This window comes from Tachyglossus aculeatus, chromosome 1 (genome assembly GCF_015852505.1).
Source record: "Tachyglossus aculeatus isolate mTacAcu1 chromosome 1, mTacAcu1.pri, whole genome shotgun sequence".
Lineage (NCBI taxonomy): Eukaryota > Metazoa > Chordata > Mammalia > Monotremata > Tachyglossidae > Tachyglossus > Tachyglossus aculeatus.
Window position 1 is genome coordinate 169,045,398 of NC_052066.1, and position 15,013 is coordinate 169,060,410.

General features: G+C 46.6%; 1 protein-coding gene across 1 annotated transcript in view; it reads left to right on the plus strand.

Annotated features, from left to right (window-relative positions):
• The first annotated feature begins 427 nt into the window (after positions 1-427).
• Positions 428-15,013, plus strand: part of SNW1 (SNW domain containing 1) — a 32,305-nt gene continuing 17,719 nt past the window's right edge. Inside the window, exons 1-3 of the mRNA XM_038762720.1 lie at positions 428-460; positions 8,504-8,657; positions 12,347-12,508. Coding sequence (XP_038618648.1) covers positions 447-460; positions 8,504-8,657; positions 12,347-12,508 — 330 coding nt within the window. The 5' untranslated portion in view covers positions 428-446. The remainder of the gene's footprint in view (positions 461-8,503; positions 8,658-12,346; positions 12,509-15,013) is intronic.

A 15,013-nucleotide genomic window follows, 5' to 3' on the forward strand; every position in this document is an offset into this window, starting at 1 on the left:
GTAAGCGCTCAATAAATACGATTGAATGAACGAATGAATTCACTCCTATGGACTGAGCGCTTACTGGGTGCGCAGCACTAGTGCTCTGCGCACAGTAAGCGCTCAATAAATACGATTGAATGAATGAATGATGTGCACGGTAAGCGCTCAATAAATATGAATGAATGAATGAATGAGTGCGCCCGGCCAGCGCTCACTCAACGCTCCCTCCAACCGAACGAATGAATGAGTGCGTTCCATCAATGCGATGGAACGAATGAATGGATGAAGGGCCGAGCGGGCGGAGGCCACGCCCCCCCCAAAAGACTACAAGTCCCAGGGGGCGTTGCGGCGGCCACGCGCCCCCCTCCCCGCAAAAGACTACAAGTCCCAGGGGGCGTTGCGGCGGCCGCGCATGCGCCCCCCCGTCCCTTGGCAGCCTCGGAGGGAGGAAGAAGGGGAGGAAGATGGCGCTGACCAGGTGGGCTGAGGGGGCCGGGGAGCGGAGCCTTCGGGGCCCCCCGGGGAGGGTCCCGGGGCAGGGAGGGGGGCAGTGATGGCGGACGGGGGGGCGGACCCCGGGACGGGCTCCGGAGGGTCCCCGAGGCCCTCCGGGGGGCCGGGCCTACTAGGCCTCGCCGAGCCGGGGCCTTTCCTAAGCGCGCCGCCCGGGGATCGCCTCATCCGGACCGGCCTGCGACGAACGGACGCCCGCCTCGGCCCACGCACTCACTCACTCACTCATTCATTCATTCGGGGTGAGCGCTTCACTCATTCACTCCTATGGACTGAGCGCCTACTGGGTGCGCAGCACTAGTGCTCTGCACACAGTAAGCGCTCAATAAATACGGTTGAATGAATGAATGAATGTGCATTCATTCACTCGTATGGAGTGAGCGCTCAATAAATACGAATGAATGAATGAATGTCTTAAGAGCTTGGGAAAGTTCCTTCATTCATTCATTCACTCCTATGGACTGAGCGCCTACTGGGTGCGCAGCACTAGTGCTCTGCACACAGTAAGCGCTCAGTAAATACGGTTGAGTGAATGAGTGAATGTGCATTCATTCACTCGTATGGAGTGAGCGCTCAATAAATACGAATGACTGAATGCCTTAAGAGCTTGGGAAAGTGCCTTCATTCACTCATTCACTCCTATGGACTGAGCGCCTGCCGGGTGCGCAGCGCTAGTGCTCTGCACACAGTAAGCGCTCAATAAATACGATTGAATGAATGAATGAATGTGCATTCATTCACTCGTATGGAGTGAGCGCTCAATAAATACGAATGACTGAATGAATGCCTTAAGAGCTTGGGAAAGTGCCTTCATTCACTCATTCACTCCTATGGACTGAGCGCCTAATGGGTGCGCAGCGCTAGTGCTCTGCACACAGTAAGCGCTCAATAAATACGATTGAATGAATGAGTGAATGTGCATTCATTCACTCGTATGGAGTGAGCGCTCAATAAATACGAATGACTGAATGAATGCCTTAAGAGCTTGGGAAAGTGCCTTCATTCACTCATTCACTCCTATGGACTGAGCGCCTGCTGGGTGCGCAGCACTAGTGCTCTGCACACAGTAAGCGCTCAGTAAATATGATTGAATGAATGAATGAATGTGCATTCATTCACTCGCATGGAGTGAGCGCTCAATAAATACGAATGAATGAATGAATGTCTTAAGAGCTTGGGAAAGTGCCTTCATTCACTCATTCACTCCTATGGACTGAGCGCCTACTGGGTGCGCAGCACTGGTGCTCTGCACACAGTAAGCGTTCAGTAAGTACGATTGAATGAATGAATGAATGTGCACTCATTCACTCGTATGGAGTGAGCGCTCAATAAATACGAATGAATGAATGAATGTCTTAAGAGCCTGGGAAAGTGCCTTCATTCACTCATTCACTCCTATGGACTGAGCGCCTACTGGGTGCGCAGCACTAGTGCTCTGCACACAGTAAGCGCTCAGTAAATACGATTGAATGAATGAGTGAATGTGCATTCATTCACTCGTATGGAGTGAGCGCTCAATAAATACGAATGACTGAATGAATGCCATAAGAGCTTGGGAAAGTGCCTTCATTCACTCAGTCAGTCCTATGGACTGAGCGCCTGCTGGGTGCGCAGCACTAGTGCTCTGCCCTTTCCCAAGCGCTTAGGACATTCATTCATTCATTCATTCAAGCGCTTACAGCGCTCAGCAAATAAGATTGAATGAATGAATGAATGTGCATTCATTCACTCGTATGGAGTGAGCGCTTACCGGATACACAGCGCTGTCCTAAGCGCCTGGGACAGTACGCTTCACTCATTCACTCCTATGGACTGAGCGCCTACTGGGTGTGCAGCACTAGTGCTCTGCACATAGTAAGCGCTCAGTAAATACGATTGAATGAATGAATGAATGTCCTAAGCGCTTGGGAAAGTGCATTCATTCACTCGAATATAGTGAGCGCTTACTGGGTGCGCAGCGCCGTCCTAAGCGCCCCGGACAGTACGCTTCACTCATTCACTCCTATGGACTGAGCACCTGCTGGGTGCGCAGCACTGGTGCTCGGCACACAGTAAGCGCTCAGTAAATACGATTGAATGAATGAATGAATGTGCCTTCATTCACTCGTATGTAGTGAGCGCTTACCGGGTACACAGCGCTGTCCTAAGCGCCCCGGACAGCACACTTCACTCATTCACTCCTCTGGAGTGAGCGCTGACTGAGTGCGCAGCACTGGCCTAAGCGCTTGGGAAAGCGCATTCATTCACTTGTATGTATTGAGCGCTTAATGTGTGCAGAGCGCTGTCCTAAGCACTTGGGAAAGTACACTTCATTCATTGTCGTATTTAGTGAGCGCTTACTGTGTGCACAGCGCTGTCCTAAATGCTTGGGAAAGTACATTCATTCAGTCATATGTATTGAGCGCTTACTGTGTGCAGAGCGCTGTCCTAAGCGCTTGGGAGAGTACACTTCGTTGTCGTATTTAGTAAGTGCGTACTCTGTGCATAGCACTGTCCTAAACGCTTGGGAAAGTACATTCATTGTCGTATGTATTGAGCGCTTACTGTGTGCAGAGTGCTGTCCTAAGCGCTTGGGAGAGTACACTTCGTTGTCGTAGTTAGTGAGTGCTTACTGTGTGCATAGCGCTGTCCTAAGCGCTTGGGAAAGTACATTCATTCGGTTGTATGTATTGAGCGCTTACTGTGTGGAGAGCGCTGTCCTAAGGCCTTGGAAAAGTACACTTAATCCATTCAGTCATCATCAGTCGTATTTATTGAGCGCTTACTATGTGCAGAGCACTGTACTAAGCGCTGGGGAAGTACAAATTGGCAGCATATAGAGACAGTCCCTACCCAACAGTGGGCTCGCATTCAGTTGTATTTAGTGAGCGCTTACTGCATGCAGAGCACTGTCCTAAGCTCTTGGGAGAGTACACTTCATTCATGCAATCGTACTGAGCGCTTACTGTGTGCAGAGTACTGTAGTAATCGCTTGGGAAGTACAAGTCGGCAACATATAGAGGTGATTGTATTTAGTGAGCGCTTTCTGTGTGCAGAGCACTGTCCCAAGTGCTTGGGAAAGTACACTTTATTCATTCAATCGTATTTAGTGAGAGCTTAATGGGTGCAAAGCACACCTCCTTCCCCTCCCCACAGCACCTGTATATATGTTGGTATGTATTTATTACTCTATTTTATTTGTACATATTCTATTTATTTTATTTTGTTAATATGTTTTGTTCTCTGTCTCCCCCTTCTAGACTGTGAGCCCACCGTTGGGTAGGGACCGTCTCTATATGTTGCCAACTTGGACTTCCCAAGCGCTTAGTACAGTGCTCTGCACACAGTAAGCGCTCAATAAATACTATTGAATGAATGAATACTAAGCGCTTGGGAGAGTACAGTTCATTCAGTTGTATTTAGTGAGCGCTTGCTGGGTGCAGAGTACTAAGCGCTCTTGTTACTATGTTTGGTTTTGTTCTCTGTCTCCCCCTTTTAGACTGTGAGCCCACTGTTGGGTAGGGACCGTCTCTATATGTTGCCAACTTGTACTTCCCAAGCGCTTAGTACAGTGCTCTGCACACAGTAAGCGCTCAATAAATACGATTGATTGATTGATTGATTGAGAGTACAAATCGGGAACAGATAGAGAAGGTCCCTACCCAACAACGGGCTCACAGTCTAGAAGGGGGAGACAGACAACAAAACAAAACAAGTAGGCAGGTGTCAATACCATCAGAATAAATAGAGTTATAGCCATATACACATCATTAATAAAATAGAGTAATAAATATGTACAAATATACGCAAGTGCTGTGGGGAGGGGAAGGCGGTAGGGCAGAGGGAGGGAGTGGGGGCGATGGGGAGGAGGAGGAGGAGAAGAGGAAAAGGGGGGCTCAGTCTGGGAAGGCCTCCTGGAGGAGGTGAGCTCTCAGTAGGGCTTTGAAGGGAGGAAGAGAGCTAGTTTGGCCCATGTGCGGAGGGAGGGCATTCCAGGCCAGGAGGAGGACGTGGGCCGGAGGTCGACGGCGGGACAGAGCACTGTATTAAGCGCTTGGAAAGTACAGTTCAGCAATAAAGAGATACCATACCTACCCCCCAACAGGTTCACAGTCTAGAAGGGGGGAGACAACAAAACAAACAGACAGGCGTCAGTAGCATCAATATAAATAGATAGAATTATAGATACATACGCATCATTGCCGATTTGTACTTCCCAAGCACTCAGTACAGTGTTCTGCACACAGTAAGCACTCAATAAGTACGATTGAATCATTAATAAGACAAATAGAATAATAAATAATAATAATGATGGCATTTATTAAGCACTTACTATGTGCAAAGCACTGTTCTAAGCGCTGGGGAGGTTACAGGGTGATCAGGTTGTCCCACGGGGGGCTCACAGTCTTAGTCCCCATTTTGCAGATGAGGTAACTGAGGCACAGAGAAGTGAAGTGACTTGCCCAAAGTCACACAGCTGACAAGTGGCGGAGCCGGGGTCTGAACCCATGACCTCTGACTCCAAAGCCCGGGCTCTTTTCCACTGAGCCACGCTGCGTCTCCAGTATGTACAAATATGGTGATCATGGTATTTAAGCGCTTACTATGTGCCAAGCACTGTTCTAGCCACTGAAGTATAAATACACAAAAGTGCTGTGCCTCTACTTGTTTTGAAGTCTGTCTTCCCCCCTGTAGACTGTAAGCCCGTTGTGGGCAGGGATTATCTCTCTTCATTGCTCTGTTGTACTTTCCAAGCGCTTAGTACAGTGCTCTGCACACAGTAAGCGCTCAATAAATACAACTGAATGAAGAATAATAATGATGATGGTATTTGTTAAGCGCCTTACTATGTGCAAAGCACTGTTCTCAGTGCTGGACTCTATTTTACTTGTAAATATCTATTCTGTTTGATTTTGTTAGTACGTTTGGTTTTGTTCTCTGTCTCCCCCTTCTAGACTGTGAGCCCACTGTTGGGTAGGGACTGTCTCTATATGTTGCCAGCTTGTACCTCCCAAGCGCTTAGTACAGTGCTCTGCACACAGTAAGCGCTCAATAAATATGATTGATTGATTGATTGATTACAAGGTGATCATCTCCTCCAGGAAGCCTTCCTTGACCGAGTGTTCCTCTCCTTTTCTCCCACTCCACTTCTGCAACCGCTCATGCTTGCTCCTTCATTCATCCCCTCTCCTTTCCCCACGGCACATATGTATATATCTGTAGTTTATTCATTTTATTTATTTTTCTATTTGTTTATATTATTGTCTGTCTCCACCTTTAGAGGGTGACCTTGTTGTGGGCAGGGAATGTGTTTGTTTTTACATTGTACTCTCCTAACCACTTAGTACGGTGCTTCGCACACAGTAAACACTCCATAAGTATGATTAACAGTAATAGTAATAAATGCAGAGCTTCCAGGGAATTATGTAATTAAACATCCAGGAATTTCGTTCTCACTCACTACCTTTGTACTAATCCTATTCAAGTAACCTGTTCGGTTATTATTTCAGTTAACGCCTGTAAGTTGGTTGTAATCAGGGAACGGGTCTAACAACTCCCAAGCATTTAGTACAGCGCTCTGCATACAGTTAAGCGCTCAGTAAATGTGATTGATGAATCTGGAAATTTTCAAGGATATTATTGCCGTAGATTATTTTTAAAGTGCCCGCCGGACGAGATTCTGATCTGATTTGACTCAAGGTTATATAACATTTCAGAGCGTTCCAACAATTTTGCCAAGGATGGCCAATTTTTTTAAAAATGAAAACGTGGTGAAAACTAAGAAGCTTGCCGCAATATCATGCTCGTACAGTACAGGATACTTTTTATTTTTGAGCTTTCTTTTCCAGTTGCCTTGCCAGTTTTCCCTTTTTTGATTCCGAACGCTCGTGTATATTGTTCTCCGTGGTCAAGACTGAAACTCAAGTCAATCACTTTTGCACTCTGTTAGCAGATTAAGTTAAAAATAGGTTAACTGCATATGTTATTAAGCGATTACACTGCCAAACATTGTGTTAAATGCAGTGGTAAATAGTAGGAAGAGACAGTCCCAGTTCCACAAACAGTCTTGGTAGGCGTACATAGAACAATTAGAGCGCAATAGGAACAACAGTACCCATTGAATCCAAAATTTGGATTTAATTTATTGGTTAAAATCTAGGCGCTTTATGTTCTCTATCTATGGATTTTGTCTATCCATTATGTTCCTGTGCCACATTACCACGGATCTGTGCCTTACAGGTTTTTTAAATACTGTGTATTTCATTCCAAGAGCGCAGTTCTCACTACTTCAATTCATTTTTGGCGGTCGGGGCATTTAGGAGCTCATGAAGCCCTGCACATTTGTTTTAGTGGCGCATCAGCTGACAGATTCAATTAATGGTATTATTAAGCTTGTACTGCGTGCAGAGCACCTGGGAGAGAGTACCATACTGCAGAATTAGTAAGATCCGTTCCCTACCCACCAGAAGATTACAGTCTGAATTTCACAGCCCTAAAGTATCTCTCAAAATATGGATCTCACAACCATACTATCTATCTCTAGACTAAAATAGTATGGATGAGAGATCCATATTTTTAACGATACTCTGGGGCTCCAAAATCTCTACTAGAAAATATTCTGGAGTGTATTTTCATGGCCAGCGTTTGTTGTCATCCTCCCGATCTGAAACATATGTTAGAGCAGCATAACTTTCTTTTTCCATCCACTGATTGTTCATTTAAGTAAGCCAGATTTCCAATCTGTGCTGGAAAATGTGTTATTTTCTCATGGCGATTTCCCCATTGGACATCTCCCAGAAGATGGATGGCAGTGTATATGTTAGTAACCCTTTTTTAATTATTTGGTATTTATCAGTTGCCTACTGTGTGCCAGACAATGTATTAAGCGCTAGGGTGGATACAAGCCAATCAGATTGGACCCAAGTCCATGTCCCACATGGGGCTCTCACAGTCTTAATCCCCATTTTACAGATGAGGGAACTGAGGCACAGAGAAGTGAAGTGATTTACCCAAGGTCACACAGCAGACAAAGCGCTTAGTACAGTGCTCTGCACATAGTAAGCGCTCAATAAATGCGATTGATGATGAAGTAGTGGAGCCGGGATTAGAATCCAGGTCCTCTGGCCCCCAGGCCCGTGCTCTATCCGTGAGGCCACGCTGTTTCTCCGTGGGCTATTCAGTATTTTACATATCGCTCCATTTATCCTTACAGTTTTCTTTGATAAGTAGGAAAAGGCAGGCATAGTGTTAGAACAGCCATCTCTCAATTCCATGTGGTGATGGGGGACAAGAATGGGATGGATCATTTTTAACTGAAACAGAACCTCTCCAGATTATTTTTAGCTAATATTTTCAGCCTCCTCCCCACTTAAACCTTTTGCCAGAGCTGCTTTGCACATTATAAATTATGTATTATAAATTACTTATATTAATTGTCCATCTCCCCTTCTAGACTGGAGGCTCGTTTTGGGCAGGGCACGTGTCTACCAACTCTGTTGTATCCTCCCGAGGGCTTAGTATAGTGCTCCACGCGCAGTAAGCGCTCAGTAAACACCATTGATGAGGATGATGATGACAACGGGCCCCTCAATAGTGTTACTGGTGGCATCGGTGAAGGTGATGCATTAATAAAATACCGGTTTGAGTTTCACGTCCTCCCTTTGCCCCCGTTCATCCTCAGTTGAACCAGCAAAGGTCCTGAAGAATCATTCAGGCTCATTTTTTTTTCCAGGAAATGAACACAACAGTGGATTGGCCCCAAGTCACATTATAGATTTAAAATCGGGGTCTCCTACTGTCCAGTCCATTGCTCTTACCGCTAGCCTTAAAGATGAATGAGCACTCTATCCCCAACAAAAATCAAATCACCGGTGATCAAAATTGCCATAAATCATGGTAGTTTGTGTTTCCCGGTGGAAAGGAAATAAAAAGATGCTCTGTCTAGACGGAAGTCTCGTGGAAAGCTGAATTACTTAAATGCAATATTTGTCATTTGGAGACCCACCTCTCTTCCTGTCTTTGCTTGTAGCTTCTTACCTGCGCCCACGCAGCTGTCTCAAGACCAGCTCGAGGCCGAAGAGCGGGCAAGATCCCAGAGGGCGCGACAGACGGCCCTGGTGGCATCCCGCAGGGAGCCTCCCCCGTACGGCTACCGGAAAGGCTGGATACCGCGACTACTAGAGGTAAATGCTTCACGTTATCAAGCTCTTCCGCCACAGCTTCGTAGCGGAGGGAAACCCTTGAACTTCCCGGCCTCCAGACAGCCTGAGGAGCCTCCGTAAATCAGCTGTCCATCAACTCTCCTCAGAAGCTTTTCACTCGGTATAATCTATCGTCATGAATTCTCTGTGTGTATTTGAAAGAAAATTGTCGTACACGCCACCACGGAGTTTGTGCCCCGGCGAAGGGAGGGGAAAGACCCAGAGAATTTGAAAGAAGAAAACGTGAAAACGACTAAGCACCCCAAGTCGACTCCAGTTCAGGGGGTGCACTCTTGCAGAACCTCGTCAGTAAGGAAGGCTTGTGTGGCAGTGCCCGTCCAGTTGCCCGATTCCCACGGCCATTTCTTCTGACGCTGTGTCATAGAGTAGCCAAGCAGACGTGTGTTGTTGGAAGAGCGTTCCCTAATTCTGCCGTCACGTTCTCTCCAAAACACGCGATCCGAGCGCTCGTTCTGATTTGGCCGAGTGTACTAAGGGGAGAGGGAGGCAGAGACGGCTCAGGGCGCGGGTGGAATTGTGCTAAATGGAAGGCAGAAAAGGGAGGAAAAAGGATGCATTCAGAGACCCCGTTCCCACAGTCCACATCATTCTAGAGATACTTTCTTCTCCCCGGAAACAGACTTCATCATCCCCTGTCCTCCGTAGTTATTCCCCTCCTCCCCCGAGGCACTCAGCAATTTTCCTTTCTCTTACTGGATATGTGGTTCTTCTCTTGCACTCTCTCCCCATTTAAGCCTGGTTCAGTCGGTCAAGCAACAGTATCTGTTGCGCCCTGTTCTCACTTCTTCTGGTGGCTCGAAGACCTCAGTTGGCCCAAGAGTAGTTAATAGTAATACTACTAATAATCGCGGTACTTGTTAAGCGTTTACTATTTGCCAAACACTGTTCAAAGCACTGGGGTTAATACAGGGTAATCAGATGGGACACAATCCTTGTCCCCCATGGGGCTCATAGTCTAAGTAGGGAGGAGAAGGATTTATTCCCCATTTTACAGATGGGGTAACAGAAGTTAAGTGACTTGCCCAAGGTCCCACAGCTGACAAGCGGCCGATCCGGGGTTAGAACCCAGGTCCTCTGATTTCTAGGCCCGTGCTATTTTCCCCCTTCTCTAGTAGTTGCAAATGACTGACTTAACAATTCTGGCAAGCTTTCACAGTGAAATATGAAAGTTAAAACCACAAATTCATATTTTTTTCTAATGACATTGGCACGGGCTTTTTATTAACCATTTTTTGAATTTCAGAATGTCAGTGAAAGGTCCAGCCTACCTCCCTGCTGCTTTACTAACTGTAGCCCACCGTACCAAGTAGCTGGAGCCGCGTTGACTTTAGGCAGAGGGGGTGAACCTTTCTGGAAGCCACGTATCTCCTGAACTATTTTCCCTGATAGATAATCCACTATGGATCTCTCGTCCATGGATTCATCAAACCCTTCTGGAACCTTGCCAAGTTTCCATTTTGAACACAACTTTTGTCTTTTCTTCGGGGCCAAAACCCAAGCACCTAGGACATCTCCATAGGCCCCTTCCATTTTTCCCTTTGAGGGGAAGCATCCCCTCCTTTACACACATCGCTCCCTCGAGATCGTAAGTAAGCTCTTTATGGGCAGGGACGTTGCAGGGCGGCCGCTAATTCCTTTGTATTGTACTCTGCCAAGCACTTTGTACAGTGCTGTGCACGTAGTAAGCGCCCAGTAAGTACCATTGATTGACTTTGGTGCTCACCCCTCCTCCCGCAACCCTCATTAAGCAGAATATGGTGAAGTCCTTGGCCCGACTGTCTGCAAACAGCCGTGATTTATTCCGATCACGTGATTTTTAAATAACGGAGGAGACTGACCAGTCATTAAGTCATTTTGTGATGACTGCCAAGGTGTGGAGCCCATGAAGACTGGTTCCTTTTCACAGAGGGCCGAAAGAAGCAGGGAAGGACTTGGGATCTTACCAGGACTGACGGGCTCCATTTGCCCTACCGCGATTCCATTTTTTCGCTTGGAGGGACCTGATCATCATCATCAATCGTATTTATTGAGCGCTTACTGTGTGCAGAGCACTGTACTAAGCACTTGGGAAGTGCAAGTTGGCAACATATAGAGACAGTCCCTACCCAACAGTGGGCTCACAGTCTAAAAGGGGGGGAGAGAGAACAAAACCAAACATACTAACAAAATTAAAATAAATAGAATAGATATGTACAAGTAAAATAAATAGAGTAACAAATATGTACAAACATATATACATATATACAGGGCCAGATACTTCAGGCTACGCAGTGCTTTGCTACTCTTGGCTTTTTTGGGGGCATGTTTCTAACAGTCCAGTTTCATAAATCCAGAGGGAACAGTGGGTCTTAAAAAAAAAAGTTGGTCCATTAATCTTAAAATGCCACGAGCATTTTTCCAGGAGAGCGACCGTTCTGTGAAAAAGCATCTCATTCTAGTTTGCAAAATAAAAAGCAGTGATTTTCTGGCCAGTTTAATGGCCACCTGATTCTGCAGCCCTAGTTCTGGAATCTTGATTATAGTGGAAGAATCCTGACAATTCAGAGCGTGTGTCAAGTTGTCAGCCTGGGAACAGGGAGCACCTTTCCTGGGGGATTTAGCCATTACTGTCTAGATAGAACAGGAGGCAATGTCTTTCTCTCGGCTTCCTTCTTTTTATTAACTGTGAAAGTCAATCATTTTCCCATCTACTGTTTTAGTCATATAACTTAAAGTGACCCAATGTGATATTGTGTACATATAGTAAGCCTCCCTCCTGCCACTTTAGTCATTGAGTCATTTAGCTCTCTTCCTCCCTTCAAAACCCTTCTGAGATCTCTCCTCCTCCAAGAGGCCTTCCCAGACTGAGCCCCCTTTTTCCTCTCCTCCTCCTCCTCACCCCCCCACCCTACCTCCTTCCCCTCCCAACACCTGTATGTATGTTTGTACAGATTTATTACTCTTATTTTACTTGTACATGTTTACTATTCTATTTATTTTGTTAATGATGGGCATTATCTTTAATTCTATTTGTTCTGTCGACTTGACACCTGTCCACATGTTTTGTTTTGTTGTCTGTGTCCCCCCTTCTAGGCTGTGAGCCCATTATTGGGTAGGGACCGTCTCTATATGTTGCCAACTTGTACTTCCCAAGTGCTTAGTACAGTGCTGTGCGCACAGTAAGCGCTCAGTAAATGCGATTGAATGAAAGAGTAAAAATGCTGGATCTGTTCCTAATGATGCCATCTTTAAATTAAATCAGTAACCAAATCTAGTAACGTCATCAGTGGCCTTTCAGATTTTTGGAATCACGGGACTGCTTCAAGTTGGGGGGCAATTCCATTTGTCCTAATTTTTAAGTTTTAACTATCCCCCAACCCTCCCGCAAAATGCAATCCAATCCAGCTGGAATGGGAGAAACCCCCAACCCCACTGGCGTGCAAGTCATTTAATAGCATGCAGATGATTTTTTGGAATTACAGACTAGGTTTCCAAAGTAAATTCTTGCTGTTCCCACTATGAGAATAGATGTGAACCCATTCTCAAAAGTCTGTCCGCTCCTCTGAAAAAAATCCCTGCGCTAGTTTCCTGTCCTATCCGGTCGGTCTCAAATGTCAGGTTCATGCAGAATACACTGTCTCCATTTATTTCTCTCCTTTCTCTGTTCCCAGGATTTTGGAGATGGAGGAGCCTTTCCAGAGATCCATGTGGCCCAGTACCCACTGGATATGGGGCGAAAGAAAAAAATGTCCAATGCACTGGCTATTCAGGTGGATGCGGAAGGAAAAATTAAATATGACGCCATCGCTCGACAGGGCCAATCGAAAGATAAGGTAGGTAATCCGGTAGCCAGCTTCGACGAGGTAAAAATATAAGGGTTGCAGTCAAAGTGGTTCCAAGACAACCTGTGTGTGGATCTGCTGTGGTTTGGACAATTGAAAACAAGTGTTTCATATTCCCTTCATGTATTAAGACGGGCAGTTAGAAAATAAGTGCCCGGGTTTGTTTTGGACAAGATGTAGTAACCGCCATCCAGGCCTACCCTACTTAGATTAGAGGACTCCCACCAGAACCAGGAGTGGAGGTGGGGACCGACTGACCCTGCTTTGCCAGCTTGTCATGAGGGAAGGGTTCCCCTGGGGCTCTACTCCCTTCTGATCGAGGGACGGGAGGGTTGGGGGAAACAAGAGAGGGTGTGTGAGGAAGGGGGAGAAAGCAGTCAGGAAACTGTGTTGGGTTCCATTCATTCAGTCGTATTCATTGAGCGCTTACTGTGTGCAGAGCACTGTACTAAGCGCTTGGGAAGTACAAGTTGGCAACATATGGAGACGGTCCCTACCCAACGGGCTCACAGTCTAGAAGGGGGAGACAGAGAACAAAACAAAACATATTAACAAAACAAAATAAGTAGAATAAATATGTACAAGTAAAATAAATAGAGTAATAAATACGTACAAGCATATATACATATATACAGGTACTGTGGGGAAGGAAAGGAGTTGGGGGGGAGGGGGAGAGGAAGGAGGGTTCCAGAAGCATGTAGCGATGGCATCTTTTTTTAATGGTGTTTGTTAAGCGCTTACTATGTGCCAGTCACTGGACTATGCATTGGGGTCAATGTAAGCTAATCAGGTTAGACAGAGTCCATGTTCCACAGGGGGCTTAAAGTCTTACAGTCCCCATGTCACAGATGAGGTAACCGAGGCACAGTAAGTTAAGTATTCACCGAGCACTTACTGTGTACAGTGCACCGTACTAAGCATTTGGGAGGGTACAGTATAATCGAGTTAGTCGGCACAGTCCCTCCTCTCAAGGAGCTTACGGCTTAGTGGAGGGAGGAGTCTGAACAGGAAGTGAGAGGGGAGCAGGAGATGACTGTTGGCGTCAGATCTGCTATCTGTTTATTCGTATTTTTGTGTTTTGAGAACCAAGGAGTCGATGTAGGAAAGGAGAGATGGTGCTGTGCGAAAGGCGGTTCTTAGAGCTCCAAAATGTCCGGGGCTAACCCCCTCGCAAGTACGGACCGTGTCAGCCATGTGTCTCATCCCTCAGCCTCCCCACGCGCCTGGTAGCAGGCTGGAGGTGATCAGGGGTGGGAGCAGGAAGTCGGGGAGCGGGCAGAGGGGCTGCTAGAGGAGAGAGGGGACTCACGGGGGAGATGAGGAAGCCGTCTGGCCTCTCTCCATCCATCCAAACTCACTTCGTCTTTCTCTCTGACGTCTTCCAATCACTCCTCTCGGCCTGTGGGAAGGTGATGGGGTGCCGGGGGCAAGGAGGAGAAGGAGAAAACCCCACTAACAGTTGGGGTGGTTCCAAGCAAATTGGGCTGGATACAGTCCCTGTCCCACGTGGGGTTCACAGTCTCAATCCCCATTTGACAGATGAGGTAACCGAGGGACAGAGAAGGGAGGTGACTCGCTGTGTGACCTTGGCAGCGGGCAAGTGGCAGGGCTGGGATTAGAACCTAGGTCCTTCTGATTCCCAGGTCTGTGCTCTATCCACTAGGCCAAGGTGCTTCTCTAGCATTATTGAACCCCACCCCCCTTCAGGATACATCTGAGACCTCTCTTGCCTCACACTTCCTCCGGAACGCATAAGAATCATGGTGTTTATCAAACGCTTTTGTGATTTTCCTCCCCCCATAATAAACTCTGGGGTAGGTAGCAGAATTCTCGGTTCAGGCAGTTTGTGTCACATACAGGGCTCACAGTCTAAGAGGTAGATGCAGCATGACCCTGTGGAAAGATCTCGGGCCTGAGAGTCTGAGGACTTTGGGTCTGATCCCAGCTCCCGTGCTTGCCGTGTGGCCTTGGGCCAGCTGAGTAACTTCTCTATGTCTCAGTTTCCTCATTGGTAAAATAGTTTCAGTAACTGTTCTTCCTCCTACTTATAGTGTGAGACCCATGGAAGACAGGACTTTATCTAGCCTGGTTATCTTGATTCTACCCAAAACTTGAGTATGGTGCTCAACACATAGTAAGCCCTTAACAGCACAATTATTATCATTATTAATAGGACAGTGAGAGCAGGAGCTGAAGACTCGGCCTTTTTTTAATAAAGGTGTTGCCTTTATTACCCCTGCCACTCCTTCTCCCTCCACCTTTCTGGCCCTCAGGTCCAATCCCATCTAACAGGTTAGGTAAGGCACACTGTGTACTTTTACATTTCTAGAGGGTGGCTGGTTTAGTCCATTGTGCACTCCTCTTCAAGGTCAGTAAACCAAGAACTTTGTCTCTTCTAGATCCATAGTTCCGAGTTTTATCTTCTAATTACTCCTGTTCTGCTGGCTCTGTAGGGAGGAAAACTTAATTTCGCTATGATCTGTCTCGTTAATAGTG